We start from the raw sequence: 22,517 nt of genomic DNA on the forward strand, positions 1-22,517 counted from the left end.
AGCTTTTTGTTAACAAAGAAAGTGTTTCTGAACATCAATGACATTCAAAACAGTGATAACTGAAACAGATACAACACACCATGCAGTGTGTATAAAAATATTTATTGCAAACAGACCTAAGTATGTATGATGACATAACCGTAACCAAGTGGTGTCTCATTTCATCGGGGTATGTTTTCACCCCCTACCCCTTACCACTCGGTTTTGAGGGACAAGGGCTAGGGGTAAGACGGAGAAATGAGATTCAGCCTTAACCCCTAGTTGCTCCAGAGGTGTGCAACCTCTGATATATAGCAATTGTAAGTCGCTTTGGATAAAAAGCGTCAGCTAAATGACATTTAATGTAATATAATGTAAAAATGTGGTAAAGTGGAAGTCACACAAGTTCAAGGCGAATATTTACTTTAATCACAGTGGTATTAATAGTTTTGACCCTCACATAAAATGAGAGGTTCAGGTTAAGAGGACGTGAGACATTGACTTGGTTCTGTGCCTTTTTATATAACAACCTATGAGTAATGAGTTTTGACCCATGGTGTCAACTGCTGAACAGCCTTTCTCCCTCAGACAAACAAAATCCACATAGCTGTAAGGCCAAACATACTCCCAAAGAGACTACACCAGATAAAAAATTATCTACAGAGAGGTGACATATTTGACAATAAATTAGAGTGTAGTTATGGAATGTGATTACTGTTTGACATCTGCCCAAAATTTACTGACTAATATTGGCAAGAAGAAGTGAAATTTATTTCAACAACAGCAAGAAAGGGAAAAAACCTTACTTTATTTTTTTTCTGCCCTTGTGTTGACTACATGTTGACTGACCCGTTTTCAATTTTTGTTTTATATCAGAAAATATGGGACGTAGAAATAAGCGCTGAAAATGTGTAGAGGAAAAATTTAACAATTTAAAACGTTGGAAAAAGCAAAAAACTGTGGAAAAAAAGGCGTCAAAAACGTTGAAAAAATAAGTGTTTTTTTCAAGGTTGACGGGAAGACCACACAAGGGTTAAATATTTTCTTATTCGGAATTCAGTTCTAAGTAGGCACATTTAAAAACTCTGAGCTTGAAACACATAATTCGCTGCACTATCCCTTATACCGTGTGATTGACTAAATTGCCTTGCTTTACAGCACATTTCAGCTATTTTGGAATATTGATCTGCCACTGAGTGAATTCACCTCCCGCTACTTCCAATTAAGGGCACCACTTTCTCAATCCCTTTTCAAAAATAACTAGATTTTGTGAAAAACTGAAAGGCTTCTAGAGAACATCGTTGCAGGCTATGCCAACTCCCTGGTGGCTTCCTGATACAGAATCCTATGAGGAGGAATGAATTAAAAGGAAAAGTTAAAAAAGACTTTTTATCAACTCAGTATATTTTAGGAGGGTATGCTGCACTTTTTAAGACCTCTGCATTTCCACACAAGCAATGCTGTCTTTAAGTAAAGAATACTATGAAGTAAAAAGAGACAACACTTGAGATGATGCCAAAATTAGAACGAAGACAAACTAGTAGTGTGTGATCTCTTGCTTTTGGGGGTAGACAAGCAGATTCTGCTTTTCCACTGTAACCTGGAGACACTAATTTCATTATGAAACTCCATGACTTGGGCTGTCTTTTTTTTTTTTTTTTTTGCCAGACCAACAGCCCAAAACCCAAAGATATCCCATTTACTATCATCTACAGTATGACAAAGAAAACATCAAATCCTCACATTTGAGAGTGTGGAACCAGGAGATGTTTGGCATTTGTGCTTTTAAAAATACTAAAACGATTAGGCTAGTTAAAATAGTTTCCGATTAATTTTCTCTCAAATCTATGAATGGACTAATCGTTGCAGATGTATCCATGACATGTTGTCCCTTCTAAAACAAACTTTCCACTCCCACATTTTTCATTCTTCTGATTGTTTGTACACATTTTGTCTGTTCTCTCTTCATCCATAATTTCTTTACCTTAAATTCTCTTTCTAAGATGACAGTGAGTGCGTTTACATGACCTAATTAAGCAGTTTTGCTACTAGTATTTTTCATGTACAAAGGGAATATGAATAACCGGATTTCTCTGTGCTCATGTAAACACCATATCCCAAATATGATCATAACCAGAGTAAACCTAATAACCGGCTTTTCATGTGCATGTTAATACACTCAATTATAATAATCCACAGGTTTCTGAACTAGACTATATTAACTAAATGCCTAAGATGTAAATAAATAGACAAAGCATTCCCCACCAATATTCAACATTTTATTGTATTTCTGCATCTAGTTTAATTTCCTATACTTAATCCTACCTGCTACTGTCAATAAGAGGCCATTTACTTGAAATTGTGGTCACATGTATTAATTAATATAGCCAGTATAGTCTGACAGTATTAAGGGAATGTACATTACATTACTCACTTTTATTTAATTAAAAACATGCAGCATGTGCAAACATGGGGAGATGAGGAATGCCTTGTTTTAGTAAGCATGTCCTATTGTTCAATCTTAAAAACCTGTGCTGAAAGTTCCTCTGAGCTTGAAAAATGTGTATTTCTTTCTTTCCAGAGACCTTGACTCTACAAGATTGAAAGGCAAGTGCCTTTGTAAACAGATGTGAGCTGCACAGCACATTTTAGCACTTTAGTCTTTTAAAGGACAATTTCTGTGATGATGGTCTTCATTGGCATGCTTTTGGCAAAAGGTTTTACTTTGTTAGATGTCGTCAAAGATTACCGTCTGTACAATTACAGAGTAGAAGAGGAAATGAGCTAAACAGAAACTCAAAGCCAAACTCATCTACTTAAAAAAAAGAAAAAAAGAGGTTTAGATTGGGAAATCTATCACAAAAAATGATCACATTTAAAGACAATCTATCATCCTAGAACAAGAACATATAACTAAGACAGAAAGCTGCCAATATGTTTTTGTTTTTTATACCACAGCACCAAGACCCTTATGGAACAAATTCAGGTCTGACAACTTTATACAGACACTTCCCTGGGAGCTATCATACATCATCACACTGTGGTCAGAACTGCCCTCTATAAACAAACAAGCCTCAAGTTTCTCCTTCATAGAAGGCTTGGAGGCAGCTGATCGTCTGTCAAGTCAGAGAGCTGAGCTGTGTCATCGCAGCAGAAGAAGCACCATGAGAAAGTGCAGGATATGTGCTTGTTTTCAAACACGTTCTTTATCCTTCAAGAGGATATTCATTGTCTTGTCTTCTCCTGTCCAGGGGGAGACCTGCGGTCAGGGTCAGTCATAGACTGGCACCCCTGCAGGACGGACACTTTAGAGACATGCAGTGCTGAAATCTGGGATGGTCTTCCTAAGCAGCAGGAGACTCTGCCAACAATTGGACCAGATAGTTTGTCAGTGAACTACTGGTCTAGATTAATTATTAGCAAATGTGTGTCTTGTGTCATTTAATCATGAACAGAAAAGACTGGGATCCATTCTAAAACGTTGGAACGTGTGTTGATGATAGAATAATCATCTAATATCCTACAGAGTTGCAGCAGCAAAATTAACTTCCATTGTTAGTAGGGCGATTAATTAAACATTTTACCTCGATTACAATTAATGAACAATTATTTTGTTTTGTCTGCATACTACACGTGGTAGTAGGTTTTTAAGGGGAACGTACTTGAATGTACGGTTTTGATTACTTTCCGATTAATCGTCCTTAGAGATTGTGATCAAAACAAGCATGGAAATGTGAACTTTTATAAAATGATATATGATAGGTTACCAATCCTATTTGGCATGATAAAAAACACACATAGCTCTATCTACCGCTGTGATGAGCCCCAAAAATGTCTACTGCTGTACTTATAACAGAATTGCTATCAAAGCCTTTACTAAAGCAGAATCTACAATTCATTTTTTTGGAGAAACAAAATCTTGGAGAAGAAAATACACACACACACACACACACACACACACACACACACACACACACACACACACACACACACACACACACACACACACACACACACACACACACACACACACACACACACACACACACACACACACACACACACACACACACACACACACACACACAGCTTTAAGTGACTAATCTGCAGTGGGAGGTGGACAGCTTGAAGCCAACAGTGCAGACTCTAGCTAAATAAACCATCTAAGGATTGACACATCTAAGTAGAGATACAAGAAAACAGACTCTGTGAAAATTTTCTGTTGTATTCTGACACATCACACTTTTTTATATTCAAACATCAACAGACACACTGCGAGCTAATTCTCTTCATCAGCCTATGCGTTGCTCTTCCAAGTCTGCGACTGGGTGTTTGTGTGGTGTGACCGATATCTAAAATAAAGATAGAATCATCTCTTCAGCTGTGAAGCCATTTAGTTGAGTACAAAGACCATCATTTTCCGTTATTGGCCAGCCACGTTATGTTTTCAGCAAGGGGTCAATAGAGTAATTCACCAACTGAATTACAAAACCACACTTTAGTCCAATCTCTGAAAAACTGACAGATTTTTAATAATACAAAGTCTCTTCTTAAAGTGGTTGGATAGAGTTGAGCAAATAAGGCAATCACTTAAAAGCACGGTGATGTGTAAAAACATGAGGGAGAGAACATTTTGTGTGCAGCACTCCTTAAAAATATATGATACCAAGGTGCCAAAAAGGTGTTTAATGCTTCTTTAACTGAAGTGACCCACTCCTATTTGTAGCATGACTCCCTCTTGAAGCTCTTAGCTGTGTGCAGGCTGTAGGAGGGCAGCTAGCGTACAGGAATGTCTCTGTTATGCCGTTGGTTCAGTGCGGTATATGAAAGCAGGCCTTGGGAGACATACTGAAGCTGTGTATGCATGAAGGTGGACACAAAATGTTCACGTGGGTCTCTAGGTTGATGTTGAACCAAATTAATTGCATTTTAACTTAAAGCGACCATATCAAACACAATATGTAGGTCAACCTATGACGCAGGGAGGAAAATATACCAGACTCAAATCGAATCAAGCCTACTGATGGCGCATGCTTCAAGCTGAGACATTTTCACATCAAGGTTGCTGTTTTTTAATCAATTCTTGCACATCCAGCCACACGTCTCGCCGGCCTCATGTTGCTTTTTACCCCCTTCAAGATTTCATTCTATTCTTTTAAATGTGACGACCAAACACCACAAGGCACAGGACAACCATAGCACACAGAAATGCTTCACAAAGGATTTTTCGCTACACAATGCTCAGTGTGCCTCTAACAGCTGTGATTAATGCGTAAGATAAATGAGAAAGATGGACCTGAGATAAATACCTCCTTCTCATTTGTTCCCCCCCTAATTAAAGGCCTTTTTAATCCCTTTGTTATAATCACATTTTCATCCCATCGCATATATTGCACATCTCTGGCCCCAGGTGTGTATGATTACAGAATGCAAATAGGCAATATACATACTTTGCTCATTATGCAGTGTGCAGACGTGCATATTACTTGTACCCTCCTAGCCCTCTTTGCACTCTTTCCATTTCGTCGACTTACGCCGGTCTCCCCATCTCTCCTTGACTCACTTCAAAGAGAACCCCCATCCCTCTAAAAGTCCCATTCTCCTTGGTGCTTATAGCTGATAGGCTGTGGCCTCATTCCCTCTCTGCTGCAGCCTGTCCCCATTGTGTCCCACTCTCAGAGAGCAGCGTGTGGGTGGAGGACAGACTGGCTCTCCAAAGTGAATGCCTGACATGGATGTATGGGCTGGGGGTGTATCCTCTCACCGAGCTAAACTATCATCCACCTGCAATTCCCGGCTGCCATATGCATCCTTCACAGCGAGAGAAAGACATGGACTGAGAGTACTTGTGGCACTCGGATGCCTGTTTAACTCTTGAGGAAGCTAATCATCGGATTGAGGTAGTGAGGATGATGGGCTACAGGCTTTCAGAGAGGGGGGAGGTTGCTTTAAATGCAAATCCCTTTCTTATAAAAATCGGTTCCGTTTAAAAGGATTTCTGGGAAACGATCCACACTTCCACGGCAGGGGAGACAGTCAGCAAGAGAAAACAGTACAGCACCAGTCAAACATCAAGGAGGCAGAGGACGTGGAAAGGGTAGCAAAAGAAAAGGCTACATGTCTGTGAAAGAAGGGATTGAGGCTCAAGTAAGGCCTCCAAGATAAAAACATCCTTTCGGCGTTTAAGACACTTAGTGAGTTTTAGTTTAGATTGAGAAGCATTATGCCATTCATCATGCTAGGTATGTCAACGAGGAGATAGGAGGTAATAAACAGAAGAGACATTGTGTAGAAAATGTGAGAATATTTAAGCTTTTAGAGGGATGAGGTCAATATTTCCCTCCACCTAAAAGCGCTTTATCAGCAGACTACATAAATATGCCTTGATTGTTTGAATTCCCTTTAAAGAAGCCTGCTATGTTGTATGGCTAACTGAGTATAAGCAACTGGTGAGTGTTGAACTATTTGTTTAAAGGCGGTTACACACAAACCAGACGGCCAACCGTAGGCAGAAAAGCCAGTCGGACTGATCAGTCTCCCAGAGTTGGTCCAAAAAGTGCCTCAGAACACACCGAAGAGACGAGATATAATACGTCTCCATAACAGCAGGCGGCGCTAATCTGTATTGTTGCCCAAAAAATGAAAACCGGCAGCTGATTGGACGAACGAGTCACATGGGGCGACTGTCATGGCGGCTCGTTCAGAATACGATCTCATATTTGTACCAAAATAGTTCACTGAAACATGTTTCTGAAAACATTTTATGCGAGACTTAGGCCATGCAGTTGCGGAATCTGTCTTCATTTCAGATCAACAAAGGTCAGTTTAAAAGATTTGTCAGATTTTGAGAGACTCTAGTCATGCTCATTCTGCTCGCCATTTCCGGGTGAGTCCCGACAGCCCTGTCTCCAAAATGAAGGCCGACAGCCCCTCAGACGGACGACGGCACGGGACACACGGAACAGACTCGAGTCACTGACCTCGGCAGACTGTCCAACGGCCGATTATCGGGTTAGTATGTCAGCGCCTTAAAGGAACACGTGTAAAAGTGACAAAATAACGCCAACATGTTCCTATTTACATGTTGTGATTTGTAGAGTCACAGCGTGTACAAAAAACAACGTAGCATGAGACACAGCCATCTTCTAACCGTAAACAAACCGGGAACTATATTCTCAGACAGGCTTGCTGCGAGCATATCACTCCGCCCAAGTACTATATTCTTCCACCTGAGAATATAGTTCCCGGTTTGTTTACAGTTAGAAGACGGCTGTGTCTCATGTTACGTTGTTTTTTGTACACGCCAGACTTATAAATCACAACATGTAAATAGGAACATGTTGGCGTTATTTTGTCACTTATTCGGAGCAGTAGGATTGCTGGAACCATTCACCTGCATCTCCTGTGCTGGCCTGATGCCGCTGGAGCCGTCAGACAGCATTACAGCACGCACGGAGATGAGAAGGGTATGTATCGACTTGTCTAACTCTGGGGGTTACGGTGAATAAGCTAAATTCCCAATAAGTTGGCGTGTTCCTTTAAGGCAAGATACAGATGTGCAGTGGCTTTAGGGCTGTATCAGTTTTCGATACCTTTAAGGTGTCGACCAACACTACTAAGCAGTATTGAACCTTGTCTAGTCAAGTCTGGGAAAAAAATACAATTTATATGGTCTTGCTTGCAGCCAATAACCGCCAGCATTTTTCGATTTAATGCGACCTGCGATTGGCTCACTACTGCAGCAGCTACAACCCATACAGTCTGTGGTGTGGTGAAGTTGAATTCATTTAAACATTTTTTAAATGCATTTGTGTAAAAATCATTAGGATGGGTAGGAGTGGTGGTGGCATTTTACGCAACTGAATGCTTCGATTCACATGATGGGTATCGAATGAAGTAGGGAAAAAAAGGTAGCAAACGAAGTACTCTGTTGGTATCGGTATCACTTTTATGGTACTGGCATTTTATAAGCAATACCCAGCCCTAACTGGCTTCCCTCGCTGCTTCCACCCAACCACTACCAATCAAGATCACTGCCCAACATTTTCAGCGAGCCTGTGCTTGTGGGGAAGTGTGTGCGTCTTTGTCAACCCACTCACATTAGAGCATGGCGATATATCCGCTTTTATGATTTTTTTTTTTCTCCCCTCATCAAATATGTATGAAGATATTGTTTTTAATTTACAATGCTTTAAATCATGTAACTCTAATGGGAAATGGGAATGTATTACTTCGTTATCACATTACTCCCACTTGGCCCATGGCACATCTACTTGTAGCTGTGTGAGCTCATTGTTCAGGATGGAGGCAGCAGGTGTGTCATTTCAAGTGCAGAACAAAAGATGTTAATGTAAACTCTTTTGTATAAGTTTGATTTGGTTTGGCAGAGTGTGATATATGGAAAAAACACACTGCAGTGTGTAAAATTTACAAGAGACAGGAGGACACGTCACCCCTCTTTCCATCAACAGAGGCTAAAGCCCGTTTTACAGTTCTGCGCAGGCTCCACGCAGAGCTTTCGCCGTAGCCTACGTAAGTGGCCTGAGGTTTATACTCGAGCCGGCATGTGTGTGTGTGTGTGTGTGTGTGTGTGTGTGTGTGTGTGTGTGTGTGTGTGTGTGTGTGGAGTGGGTGATAGAGTGAGGGAGAAGTGAAAGAGTTACAGCGATTAGCTTTGGAGCGAGTACGGACTCTAGATTCATAGTGAGAGAAACAAAGTGTCTCCCCTGTGTTTTCTGACCACGGTGGGAAATCTGTAGCAGGAAAAGTGAACCCTCTCCTTGATTTCATGTTGTTTATGGAGAAGGAGAACCAGGAAATGAGTCGGGGGAAATGCAACACTACCAAGCCACGGCCGAGCGACGTGCGTCGCTGCGACGTGTAGTTACATTTTTTGAGAGGTGCGCGTCAGGCTACGTAGGGTTGTATGTATGCCGTCGATTGGACGCACAACCATAAAACGGTCTTAAAAAGTGCTGTTGATGTTTTTCAGCCTAACAACAAGTCTGTCTTCTGCTTAACAAATCACACTGGCAGCTGCACTCTCTTGTTGCATACCATGTGAAACGATGATTTGTAAATGGAGGGAGGTAACAGCTGCAGTAACATAGCATTTTGCAGAAGCAGATGATTGCCAGGATATAGATTTACAATGCTGTAAAAACTACAGGCCCTAAGTGAAAGCCTCCCAGCCAAAAATAATCAATTTTGCTAAAGACAACATCAACTTCAGAATCTCAGCTATTTCTCAACTACAACCGATCGACAGGCAAGTTTCATGTAACCATGTAACAAGATTCTTATGGTGTATTTCCATCCACTCGTTTCTGTGCACATTTTAGTATTCCACGTTCAAAAAAACCTGAGTGGAAACACAGGATATAAAAAAATAAAAATGCAACGAAGTGCAATGGAAACAGCTCTTCTTCTGAAATAATTAATGGCAACTTGACTTGAGAATTGGCGCCACTACAAACTGTTTATCTCGATTAGGACAACTCCTACTATTTGCATTACAGTAGTACAGTAGTAATTCAGTAGCAAAAGTTCTCAAAAGAGGTTCAAGCCATGGAAATTAAACAGGACAGAACAGAATATGTTGTCCACCGGGTTGAAAAGTTTGCATCGCTTCTGAAAATGATGGTAATATCATTTCAGCTCTGGACCTGAGCAGGTGCAAAAAGACTGCAGTGCTTTTGTCACTGGCTGCATCTTGCCATTGGTAAGAGAGAGAAACTGTATGTGCAAGGAATAACGAGGGGCAGGGAGAAAAACAAAATGGGTACTTTACAGGTTGAGCTTGTGTGTGGGAGGATAAATAACATTTATAGCTTACATTTATAATGTCAAATATGGTTTTAAAATTGCAGTAGGGCTACATTAGTGAGAATTATTAATACTAGATAAAAAGCTTGTGCCTTCTCAGTTTAAGTTATAGTATTCTGTACGTGATACATTTTTTATTTTCAACTCGAGGCAGAGGCAAAAGTGTTTGGTTTTTCTGTCTGTGTGTATGTGTGACAATTTGTGAGCATCTTCATTTCAATTTCCACCCAAAAGCTTGTTATGAATTCCCAGCCAAAGTAATTATCGGATCAAGAGGGCTGCTTTTTAATCTTCATGGAGACAGAAGGACAAGACATCCATGCGCTGAACGAGCAAGTGGTGTAAGTGAGTCATTTATCCTTTAGTTGGAAAAGGAGGAGAGATTTGGCAGCTGTGATCTTCATCTTCCCTCCCATCAGTTCATTACAGAATTCCCTACTAGGTGGAGAACAAGGGGGGGGATGATCCAGAGCGTGCTGGGAGAGGAGCAGGCCATTACCCAAGATACGGAAACCAGACATCTTGCTCACACTTGGCAAGACACAGATGTTCTGGAGTTAGTCGGCAAGGCGCTACGACCCATCAGCTGCCGATATGTCTGTCCTCCATATCGAGCCTGTGCTGCACCTGTTTGGAACCAGCATCTTGTAAACATCGACAAGGGGGGGGAACGAAGCCAAGTTGACTGAGAATATTCTTGATTTTCTAAAAAGGGATTGTTTGATAATTCTGCTACCAACAGCCTGCTGAGCATTACTATCCACACAGATCGGAGATTAAAAGCATCTCTTTTGTCTCGGAGGAAAAGACAGAGGAAGAGAAAGTCAGAGTTGAGTCAGAGGTGGGGTCCCGGCTGAAGTACAAGCTACACTTCCTCTAATCGGCTGCTCCTTGGCTCCCAGAAAACGGAGTAAATGTTAAATGTCTGGGAAAATCCCAACCTTCTCTCTTGAAATACAAAGTCAACAATGTTTTTCCTGCAAGAATTCAGACTCTCAGTAGCTGTGGTAATTTAGGCTAACATCTTCTTTTGATGGGTGTGTGTTTGAGCTGCAAATCTAAGCTTCAAAACGTCCTTCAGAAGACCCGGGGTGATCTCACGTACTGTACGCTGCCTCTGTGTATTAGTAGATACATAGTAGAAGTTATAGTGTAAGTCCACCCCTCCAAGAAATGGCATTTTGTACCAGCGGATACGTGACGCCCAGACTCAAACCAGAAGCAGTTGACAGATTCATGTTCCTGCCACAGAGTATGTGAAGCCATGCATGTTCATGATGTTCCTGTTTACAGCAACTATGGATTGGAATGAACAAACTTGGGGAAAGGTTTCACTGTTAAAGAGCCCATTGTTTTCATGGCAAATTAATTTCTTTAGTCCCAAAACACCTACCTTATTTAGCAGTACAAATTGGGAACTAGCCAGAGAAATGGCTGTTGTATTAAGTTAATGCACGTATGTGTGTCCAAGGTTTTCCCCGCCATTATAAGGTTTAGGTGCAGCACCTGAGCCATTTTGGGTGGCACCTAAGCTGAAAATACTTTTCTCAGATCTGATGATTGTAGCTGGTCCCCCAGTGGACTTCTTTAGCTTTAAGTTTAGTCATTAAGCTTTTAGAGTGTTATTTATTTGTTATCTGCTCTAGCTTTTCCAATGTTTTTTTAGACACAGATATTGTAATAATAACGGTCCAAAGTGATGTGAAAAAGAGAGGCAAAACTACCACAGAGACTCAAAACACACGCAGAAAAGAAAACAAAAATGACCAAAAAGAGACACAAAACTGGACATAACTACAAGTTGACGCAAAACCACACAAAGACACACAAAATGTTTTGGAAAATTGCTTCTTTAAAAAAAAAATTAACAACGTAACATTTTCTTGAGGAAACCCCTTGCCAAATACGCACACCTAAGTCTTCCACCAAACACTGGTGTCCATTCTTCTTCACATTGTGACGTTAACTAGTGAGGGAAAATTAGACTAGAAAACATGCTTGTTAAGCCACAATGGCATCCTGAGCAGCTGTGTGTAATCCTAAAACAGTACCTACCAGCAACAGCATGATGGAGAATAAAGAGTAGTCTTCACTCTTCACAAGAACACAACAGCATGCAGCTTACACAGCAGTAAGGTACTTTTAAAAACCCTGCAGATCAACAAGTCTTACAGAAACCCAATTGTGATCCTTTGATCCACAGTAAAACATAGGCCCAATATTTCCAAATACCTTTTTTAACAGAAACGTGCAACTTAATTCAAAATTAGCACCATTTACCAGCCAAAACATTATCTATTGAGTGGCTGATAAAATGTTAACATAGCCATTTGGCTGGTGGATGAAAAAGTTAATTTGAACCCTGGAAAGTTGTCTCTACAGCATTCTTAAGAAACTCAAATCAGTTTTCAATTGACTTCACAGCACTGAAACTTCCCTATTATTGTCACAGAAAGACAGAGACATGCCAGGAGATGAAAATAAATGAACACCCAGGCCTTCTAGTTGATTCTGATTTGTCAATGTGGCTCACTGAGGCTCAGTCTTCCACCCATGCATTTTAAGCCAATTATCCAGACACTGGCCCTGTTGTTATGCTGATGATGCCTATCTATACTCGCCTGTAAAACCAGACAACTTGAAAGCATTATTTTCTTCATTATGATAGCTAATTTCAGTCCTATTTGTCCCTCCAGGGTTCACAAAGCTGATCCAGAAAAAATTGCCTGTTGATGTCAAGACTGCTGCCACAAACTAATATAAATCATGCTCCAGATTATATATTTGACACTAAGTGTTTTTTTCTCAAAGCTGAATGTAAATGCTAAAATGTGTCACATAAATCCCTACATCTACATCAACCCACAGAAAATCACATCAGCCCTGGCCTGTATGCCTCAATGCACTGAATGTCTTATTGATTTTAGGGTGAGCTGGTTAAGGGTCCTGAGGGTAAAAGTGATAACTAGGATGACTCTAAAGTGATAACTAATAGTAACTAGATCTTAGAAATGGATTTCCAGACGATATCAGGAGAGGAAACCAATATGTTTTGTAATTTCTTTGGCAAGACTGTGGAAGACACTCTTTTCAAAATAAGATAAATAGCCCACTGCCAGAAGAAGAAGGAAATCAAATCATAATTGAATGCACATTTTCATGGTGGCACTACTACTGGGATTAGGCCTAATGTTATGTCTGTAACATACAGTACTTTTAATCAGTGAGGTTGCAGCCCCATCCTGCCATGATATTTCTAGGATTATTTCCATGATATTTAGGTTAAGTTCTTGCGTATCTTTGCATAGCATGCTCTTCAAATTTCTTGTGGTTTTACTGCACTCCCTTTTTTGGCAAGGAACAGGATGTAATACAAATTGGATATCTCACTCAGCCATTCAACCACAGAAAAACAAGTCCAGGCAGCATTTGAAAGGAAAACTCCAGACTCACCTTCCTCTGCAGAAGCCAGTAGAGCCCAGTTCAGGAAGATGCACCCCAGCAGAACAACGATCCTGTAGGTCAGCTCCATAGTGCTGTCACTAAATGGTAAAAAATGAACCGACTTCTGTTTTGCCTTGAATTAAAAATCAAGTGGCACTGGCAGCTCGGCTGTGCACTGACTGACCGTAAACCAGTCCGCATTTAAAGTGGACAGTTCGGAGAGCCTCACACAACACTGCAGTAAGAAAAAAATACACTTTTGCTAAGTGCGGATTCAGACGAATTGTGAATCTAAAAGCACGTTTAACTGGTCGGCTGCAGCACCTTAAATAGCAAGTGTTAGCACAGACTCGAAACTTCTATGAATTGTCAAACTTTATGTTGTGGTGAAAGTATGGGCAGAAAAACAACAGTCAGAAACATGCTTCAGCGTTTCAACTCCTCTTCCACCTCAGTCCTCTGTCAGCACAAGGGGTGCATGGTCCAAACTTGTTGTATCCTCGGCTTTGTGCTCCACGAGACTTCTCCCAAATTCTCCCCCTCAGCCTGATGATCGAGCAGCCTGAATCCGCAACCAGGGCACCTCACTGCATATGTGTTAGTTGCAGAGATACTCCTCGTTATCAGTCGGTTCATACCTACTTCCACATCTTCTCGTCATGTTCGGCAAAACAATCCGCGAAAGTGTGTTTTTCCTTTTTTTTCTCTTAAAGCACCAGACTATTAGCTAGGGCTGCGGGGAGAGAAAAAAAAATCCACGAAAGGTGGTGGGGATACTGCGCGACACGTCTAGCCTGGCCTGGATTAACAGGCGAAATTTAGACTGAAACTGGGGTAAATGTCTAGTTTGTTCTCTGGATAAGTCAGCAGACTGGACCAACAGCGGCTACTAAAAGTTGTGCGCTAAAGTAGCTCGTAGGGCTGACACTGTACGTTGGTCACCGAGGACTTCATCACCGCATCAAAGCCGGAGTCGAATGGCACCAGCAGCAAGCTCCGCCCACTACGTTTCCATAGCAGCAGAGTCAAGTGCAGAGTGCACTCGATAAGATACAGGATTTCCGGAGGGCGCCTTCACAATAAAACCCATATGACAAACATTTTGAAAAAAAAAGAAGGAATATTCACTATTAGGGTTAAAGAAACGATTTAATTTTGTTTTATTTTTTCAAAGTGACCCTTTTCATTTTGTAGGCTATACACTAGGCCTAAAGGCGCAATGTTAAAGTTTTTAAATTGTTAAAGGCAAAATGTGTCAAAAATAATTATTTTCTAAATTAAATAGCGTGATGCTATAGATAGGTCCTTGCCCAAACATGTTCTACAGACTTAAGATAGCCTAACATCATTGTTTTGTACACATCCCCGCAAAAATCACACCATAATCACTTAAATATGTTTTTCAATGAAAATTAGAATGATGCTGTAAAGATTATCATTCCCTCTAATATCGCAAATCATATTGCAGTTGCAATGAAATCATTCAACCCTACTATACACAAGATTTGCAAAGGTATACCTGATCATTGACCCTACAGCAGGAAAATCAAAGTTTCACAGCCGCAAACAGAAGCACAAAAATAGGTATAGTTAAGGGAAGTAGCCTGATAAACTAAAACACTTTATACCGTATTTATACATCAAAGAGCAAGAAAAGTAATTGGAGGTATATACATCATCCATGCTGTAAAACTACAATAATCATAAATAAATACACCTTACATAGACACTAAACAAATAATTCTGATGCTAAAACATTGCTTGGAACAATAAGAGCTGACGATACCTTTTTCAGCCCATGTACTTGTTCCAGTCATCCAGATAAATCCGTTGGTCATATAAGTTGAAGGTGGCTTCCCAAGTGGCACATCTGATTTCAATTCTTAAAGCATGCACTGAAAAAGCACTGTAAAAAGTAACTTATCCTGTAACCTTTTTTCTACAACATCAGGAAGTTGGTTCTAAATGTAGGTACTCTCCTTCTTCGGCACCAACAGTAAACATTTGGAACAATTCCACTTTACTTACCAGCCCTCTTTGTTTTCTCACTGTCTCCAATTCAGATGATATCTAATCCAAATGGAGCTCTCTTATTTCTTTCCACATGGAGCATGGTTCAGGTTAAAACACAATGGGCAAAGGAAATATTAATGCTTTTATTTTGACAACAAATTCACATGACTTCCGGTGTTATTTACACTGATTCTGTGTGTCTTAACTTCAAAACAACAATTAAATCCGTCCTATCTACAAGTACTGGCATGCTGTAAACCAGGGGTGTCAAACCCATTTCCACTAAGGGCCGCACTGGAAAAAGAGAATCACACCAAGGGCCAGACATGAAGAGTTTTTTGGCGTTTTGTTGTTTTTGTTCAGACTTTTTTGTGGCTTTCTCAGACATTTGTCACCTTTTGTAAATTTGTTGCTTTTTCTGACATTTTTGTCACATTTCTGTTGACATGAAGCCCTACAAAAGTCATCAAAAGAGTTCCTTAGCCATCAGAGAATTTACCAAATCAAGCAAAACAATGATAACATTTTTGTTTCACAGCCTGAATATGAAAACTCTCTGCTTCTTGGGGAATTTCTGAGTCTCAGAGTTTGCAAAATCTGCCATATTCTGCTTTGAATGTCAGGTATTTGCAGTTTAAAAAACACTTTCCTGTGTTTTTGGTTTGGCGCACAATAGGCGGGCAAAAATGTATTGTGAATGTAGATTGATATACGGGCCGGATCTAAATCTGCAAGGGGCCGGATTTGGCCCGCGGGCCTTGAGTTTGACACGTGCTGTAAACTGTCCTCTAGATCAGGGATCTTCAACAGGGGGTCCGGGACCCCAGGGGGTCCTCAGAGTCACTCCAGGGGGGCCTCCAAATTATTGTTAATTTTTGAAAGTTTTTTCAAAAATTAAAAAGTCTAACATGATTCCAACATATTATTAGCAAATATAAATCCACTGATGGTAGGCTTACTGGCCAGTAAGTAATATAGTCACTAAGGTAGCCATCCACAGTTCATCCCAAAGAATTGACTGTTTCACATTTGTTTCACATTTAAGGGTTAACATTAAAACATGATTTATAAAATTTGAATAGCTTAGTATTCTATGCAATAAAAGGTATCTATAAATGCTTTAGGCTGCCCTAAAAGTTATTGTAGGACCAGATTAATATGCAACTTCATTTTATACAATACATGTAGTAGAGGGTCCCTGATCCGTCTCTCTTTCAATTAAGGGGTCCTTGGCTTAAAAGGTGTTGAAGACCCCTGCTCTAGAGGAAACCTGCAGGTATAGGTGGTGATACAATCAGCCCAGTCCCTCAGATTGGGTCCAATATCCAGAACTAGGCCCGATCTGAGTCCAGTTGGTAGGGAAAGCAATCTGATTTTGTACTAATTCTTTATGCTGACCAAAATCTGAAATATGTTTAGTATAATATGTAATGACTCCCCATTTTGGGCAAGTTGGAGCCACAGAGTAGCAACAGTCTTGAGGATACAGCCAGTCCTTCAAGGACTCTGCAGGGCTGATCACTTCTGGCCCTGGGGATTTGATACAGTAGGCTATGTGGTCTGCAGTTTGGGTCAAATCTGCCAAATATAGATATACCAACTTAGTAGGCTACATTTCCTGACTCATGGTGCAACCCAGCTGCATTAATGCCTTTGGCAGATAAGACTGAATGTGTTTTCTTGCAGTCTATTGAATAAATATAGATTTAGCATAATAAGCTCTGCTAGCATTAAAAAAATAAAAAATAGCTCTCATGCATTTGTGCAACTGAACATGTTAAACATATGTTTTATGACGTATCACTCTTAAATGTGCATGCATTTCTGCAGCTAACCATCTGAACACAGCATATTTTAATGAGAGCCATAACATTACCCATTCATTACATCAGTGTCACAGCACTGCCTATTTTCTTATTTAATTAATGGGTGTTTTCCTCAAGGGGAACTGAATGGAATCACTTTTTGAAGACGATCTGGGAGAGACAGCGGCATAAATAAGAGAAAATGCAAATTTTAAGTCTAAATGACAAAATGTAAATAAGACATTAGCATTTCAAGCTCACTAACAAGGCCAGACCAATGTTTAATTTTGGTAAGCAAGACCAGTCTTTCTTGTTCTCTGGGTTCAACTTGTGTTGTCACTTTTTTTTCTAACGTCTGTAAAGCAGACATTTTGAGTGTAACACATTTAATTTATCCATCCTTTTGAAATTGCCACATATGGTTCAACGCTGTATCTCCCAAAAGAAGGAATCTGAAAACAACAGACTATGAGATCTATATGGCACAAGAGAATAAGTCTGATTCTTATTATTAAGAATATATATAAACTCAAAATCAGTACCTGTTTGTCTAAGTATTTGGAAGGTTTTTTTTATTTTGAAAGATAAGTAAGTTCATATGACATGAACATCACAGCGTGATTTGTCCTTGATTTTTGTTTTGTTTATAAGATAACCTGTGCTGATTTGATTTTCTTGTTGTATTTGTGTGACAAACTGCACTGCAAATATTGTATGGCCACAAATTATAATGAGTTAAGTCAATAAGAAAGGTCATCCTGACTCCGTAAGAATGCTTGTTGCAACAACTGCCTTTTCTTTTCCCTTCTGTTCCTTTGTTACAGTGATATGGTAGTGTCTTATTTAAGTGGATAGAAACAGAAAAAAAAAGTGCTTAGGGGTATTCAACTCACCAAAGCTGTCACTTTTACTGTATGCAGTGCATGGAAATCTTTATAAGCTTTAATCAGGCTCTCACTTCCAGCACTGGCAAGCTGCAGTGGGAGCTTCAACAGGAAATAATTTAAGAAAAAATACGAGACGGAGAAATGTCCCTGGGAGGTTAAATGTTTCTTCTTCACACAAAGTCTATGATTTGTTGAACGTCTTGAGTGTAAGAGAAAAGAGCTTTGGAATCAGAGTGACCTGATAAAACAAGGCTATTCGTCAGCTGTGTATCCATGCAATAATTCTTTTAGCAGAGGCTGTGTTAACTTATAAGATACCTGACTGTCATCACAGTTTAACTGAATTGACTTTGGTGATACCCTGACTTTTTATTTAGTGGCACCAGCAGGTCAAAGTTTTCACTTATCCACTGAGATATCTCATCATCTACTAGATGAACTGACACCAACATTTAAACAGACATTCATGGCGCCTAGATCTTCTATCCTGCTGACTTCAGTGATCCCCTGACTGACACACAGAGACAATGACATGGATGTGGACTCTTAGTATACACATATTGTTAGCATTTTTTGGATTCATTTTGCTCAAAGCCATTTAACATGTGGACAGGATAATCCATGGATTGAACCATCAATGACCCTACATCAGTGGCTCATCCCACTCTGTCTGAGCTATACATCCCTGGTTGCATTTACAGTTTGTCCATGTGCATCCTTTTAGGTAGGGGCATGCAACAACTTTATAATGGGCAAATGCATGCAATGACCTAAATAGCTAAAACGTATTTGAAAGTACACTACTTGTACGCCAGGAACAAAAAATACATGTTAACATTTTCACTTTGCCAAGTGCCTTGTGGAACAATGCAGGAGCTCCTTTCTTGACTCACAAAAGAATCACTAGATGGACATTTTCCTTTTTTATTTTGTTCTGTCACTACACAGAGAAAACAGAAGCACTGCCTCCAGTAGGGTGACTGTGGTTCAGGTGGTAGAGCGGCAATCTACCAATCATATGGTCAATTCTTTGATCCCTGGCCCTGCAGTCCCATGCTGAAGTGTCCTTGAGCAAGACACTGAACCCTGAATTGCTCCCGATGCTGTGTCATCGGTGTGTAAATGTGTATGAATGATTATCTGAGCAGTTGGCATCTTGCATGGCAGCCGCGCCCACAGTGTATGAATGTGTGTGAATGGTGCCTGTACAATGTACAAGCCAGGGGCGGATCTACAGGGGGGCAAGGGGCGGCAGCTGACCCCCCACTGTAGGGCCTTGCCCCCCCAGCTGCCCCCCTAACTTTGGTGTTCAAAAAACTTTGCTTGTAAGAACAAACTGCCACTATGTGCACAGGCTTCTTAAAACATTGAAACAAACAATTAATTTATATTAATTCATAATAAATAATAATTGTAGATGTAATCTTAGCCCCCTGCCCCTCAAATATGTTAATCATCAAACGTGCAGAGCGGCGTTCGCACATTCTGGCTCGCACACACACACAGCGAGTCTGCTGCGGTGTGCTGGCCCTGCATCCCGGCAAAGACTGGAGCGACCGAGCCAAGCCTCGGAAAGTGAAGTCAGTTTCCCCAGGTGAAGTTGAAACACACGTTTCATCTAAAGTTAAATTTGTAATAAATGTAATGTCTGCTAAAGGCGAGTCAGCATCAACAACAGCGCGTCCATTACGTTAGCCAAAAGTCAAATCGCTCCCTTGTGATTTGTAAGAGCATTCTGCTGTTTGATTAGTTTGATTTCAGTAAAGACAAGAAGAGCATAATACAAAATATTACAAACTGGCATGTTTGAATTCATAACGTTTACAGAGGGTCGCCGTTTCGGTGGCGTTACGTTACAACACACTAGACAGTGCTTGCTGAGACCGATCATTTGTATATGATTAGTTAAGGAGTACTATAAAATCCACTTCCTCTCACATATCACGGCAATACGGCTGCACAAATTAAACCAGGCAACATCCTTTACTGTCAAACTGGGAAAACAACAAATACAACGGGGTTAAGAAGGCTAGTCTAAACATAACTGATGTGGGCATGTAATAAATCTCGTCTGATGTTATGTTTTTTAGGCTACTTATATTAGCTACAGGGCCATACAGTGTAATGTAATAGCAATAACAAGAGCTTTTCACATCTTGACTTTTGCAGGCCAGAGTAGCTGGAGATATTAGCTGAAGCCTAAAAGTGGGAATATTGCCAGCCAAGAAAATCCTGAGATGTGCACAGGAGGAAGAGAAGGAGGGAAATGAAGAAGGAGAAGACAGGAAACTGGAGAGACCAGGCAGGTCAGAGCAGGAAAAGACCACAGAAGGGGTTGCAGAAATGAGTGAAAGAGAAGAGGGAAAGGAAGAATTGACAGTGAGGGATGAAGAGGAGGCTGCAGGTTCAGAGAGAGGGACAGAGGCAGAGAGTGATCAGGAGGAGGCAGATGAAGATGACAGAGAGGAAGAGGAGGCTGCAGTTACCCCTGGGCTATATGGTTGGTTTATATTCTCCTTATATATAAATTGCAGTACAGTAACATAACATGTCGTGACATGACCTTTTTTTTGTTTTTGGCTATTTCCATTCTGTTGTATATGTTATAGGGTTAGATATGTAAATATTTACATATACAACAACAGTTCACTCTTCTCAAGACAGATAAATAGACAGATAGAGTAGGTCTAGACCACACTCTTTAAGTTACAAAGACTCAACAATTCTCCAAAGAGCAAGCATTTGGTGCAACAGTGGCGAGGAAAAACTTCCTTTTGGGCAGAAACATCAGACAGATCCAGGGTCTTGGTGGCCGCTGCTAGATACAGATGGATACAGATATACAGATATAGAGAATTATGATTAATAATAATGGTAATTATAGTAACAAAAAAGATAATGGAACTATGAATAATAGTTGTAGCAGTTTAGGGCGTAGCAGGGCGTTGCGGGGCGTAGTAGGGCATAGCAGTTTACGTATGGGGGTTTCCATGTACCGTCTTCCCCTGCCACCCTACCAAGATCTCTTGCTACCCCTTTGCCCCCCCATGTAAAATTTTCTAGATCCGCCACTGGTACAAGCGCTTTATATATATATATATATATATATATATATATATATATATATATATATATATATATTTACTCTTTCGTAAATATGTATTTGGTATATTATTTCAGTGGGCACATGGGTGTATTGGCCAAAGCATTTTCAATTTCTAACGCCGGCTTATTCCTACATGCCATCATCCTAATATTGGGATCCTATGTCATCATTGCTACTACAAAGTGAAAGTGTGCATTTGGCCCAGGTGACATTATAAGTCTTCCTGGGCTAAGCTCTGTCCTTGCAGATGCAGCTTATAAAAGGAAACCAGAAGGCTGTATATTTTAAAAATGGCAGTCATTTTCCTTGTTGGTGCTGTGCAAAACCGAAATCTTCGTCACTTGTCATTTTCCATTAATTTCAAAGTTGCTGAATATTAAATGCAGAAGTTAACATTCCTTTGAAGCCAACATGCCATGTTTTAATTAGCGGAATGGGCATAGAGTTGACATTTTTCAACAGAAGTAAACTTCTCAAAATTCCCATAATTTCAGTATAGAAATATCTTCTGTGGCAGGTATGGCTACAGTGTGGTGTTTTTTTCTTTTTGGACAGATTATCATAATGAAGCTTTCAGAGTCACAAAAAGGCAGAAGAACCCATTAGGCTTAATCCAACATTAGTCTGAGAGCTCTGGTACAAAAACACTGAAGTCAGTATTTTCCAGCTCTTTTCAAACAGCATAAAGCAGCATCTTAACAGTGAACCCCTGCACCACACCCTGTGCACACTAATCTGAGGATGAATCATCTAATCTTTATGCAGTCGATGTGATATACATGGATAACGAGCACTGAAGCAGCCAAAGTCACATCATCTGGAGCACAAGATATAAACAAAGTGTTGAACTCAAGTTGTCTTACACAAACAGTTTGATGGGTGCCAGCTGGGACCTCATGGGTGGAGGAGCAAAAAAAATAAAAGAAGGTGACAAAGATTCGGCGAGTAGAAGGAGGAGAAGAAGGCAGGCTAAAATGAATAATAAAATACGAACATGGAAAGGATCTGTGTTTGATCCTCTGCTGCTGGCTGTAGCTGTCATGTTGAAATCAAGGTAACAAATGGTAGTGACAACCTCCTATGTATGCAGCCAGAGTGTTTGGTAGACATATTGAAATGTCTGTGACTAACAGTTACTGCAGTTTTTGACACTCCTTTAAAGAAACATGACTGCTATATAATCATCCTGGATCTAAGAGGATTATTTTGGCCAAATGATTGAATCTGAGAAGAAGGATACAGGCACACCCATCTGAAATCAAGAAGGTATAGAAAAATGTTGTAAATGGGATGAATAAATGTGGTCCCATTTACCGAAAGCTTTGCTTACTCATATATACATATTTCCATGAGACCTCAGCACTTATTGGGATAATCTTGAAGTCTGAGGGTGTCTACTACAAGTCAGGACTACAAGTTAAGGTTCAGGGATGACTGATGCGTGAAACACCTGTGTGC

The 22,517-nt window shown here is 40.3% G+C and overlaps 1 protein-coding gene across 1 annotated transcript in view; it reads right to left on the reverse strand.

Moving 5' to 3' along the window:
• LOC114566475 (ephrin type-B receptor 4) overlaps positions 1 to 14,260 on the reverse strand; it is a 40,725-nt gene extending 26,465 nt beyond the window's left edge. The window contains exon 1 of the mRNA XM_028594970.1: positions 13,258 to 14,260. Within this exon, the coding sequence (XP_028450771.1) occupies positions 13,258 to 13,336 (79 nt within the window). The 5' untranslated portion in view covers positions 13,337 to 14,260. The remainder of the gene's footprint in view (positions 1 to 13,257) is intronic.
• Between the last annotated feature and the right edge of the window lie 8,257 nt (positions 14,261 to 22,517).

Source organism: Perca flavescens, chromosome 13 (genome assembly GCF_004354835.1).
Source record: "Perca flavescens isolate YP-PL-M2 chromosome 13, PFLA_1.0, whole genome shotgun sequence".
Taxonomy (NCBI): domain Eukaryota; kingdom Metazoa; phylum Chordata; class Actinopteri; order Perciformes; family Percidae; genus Perca; species Perca flavescens.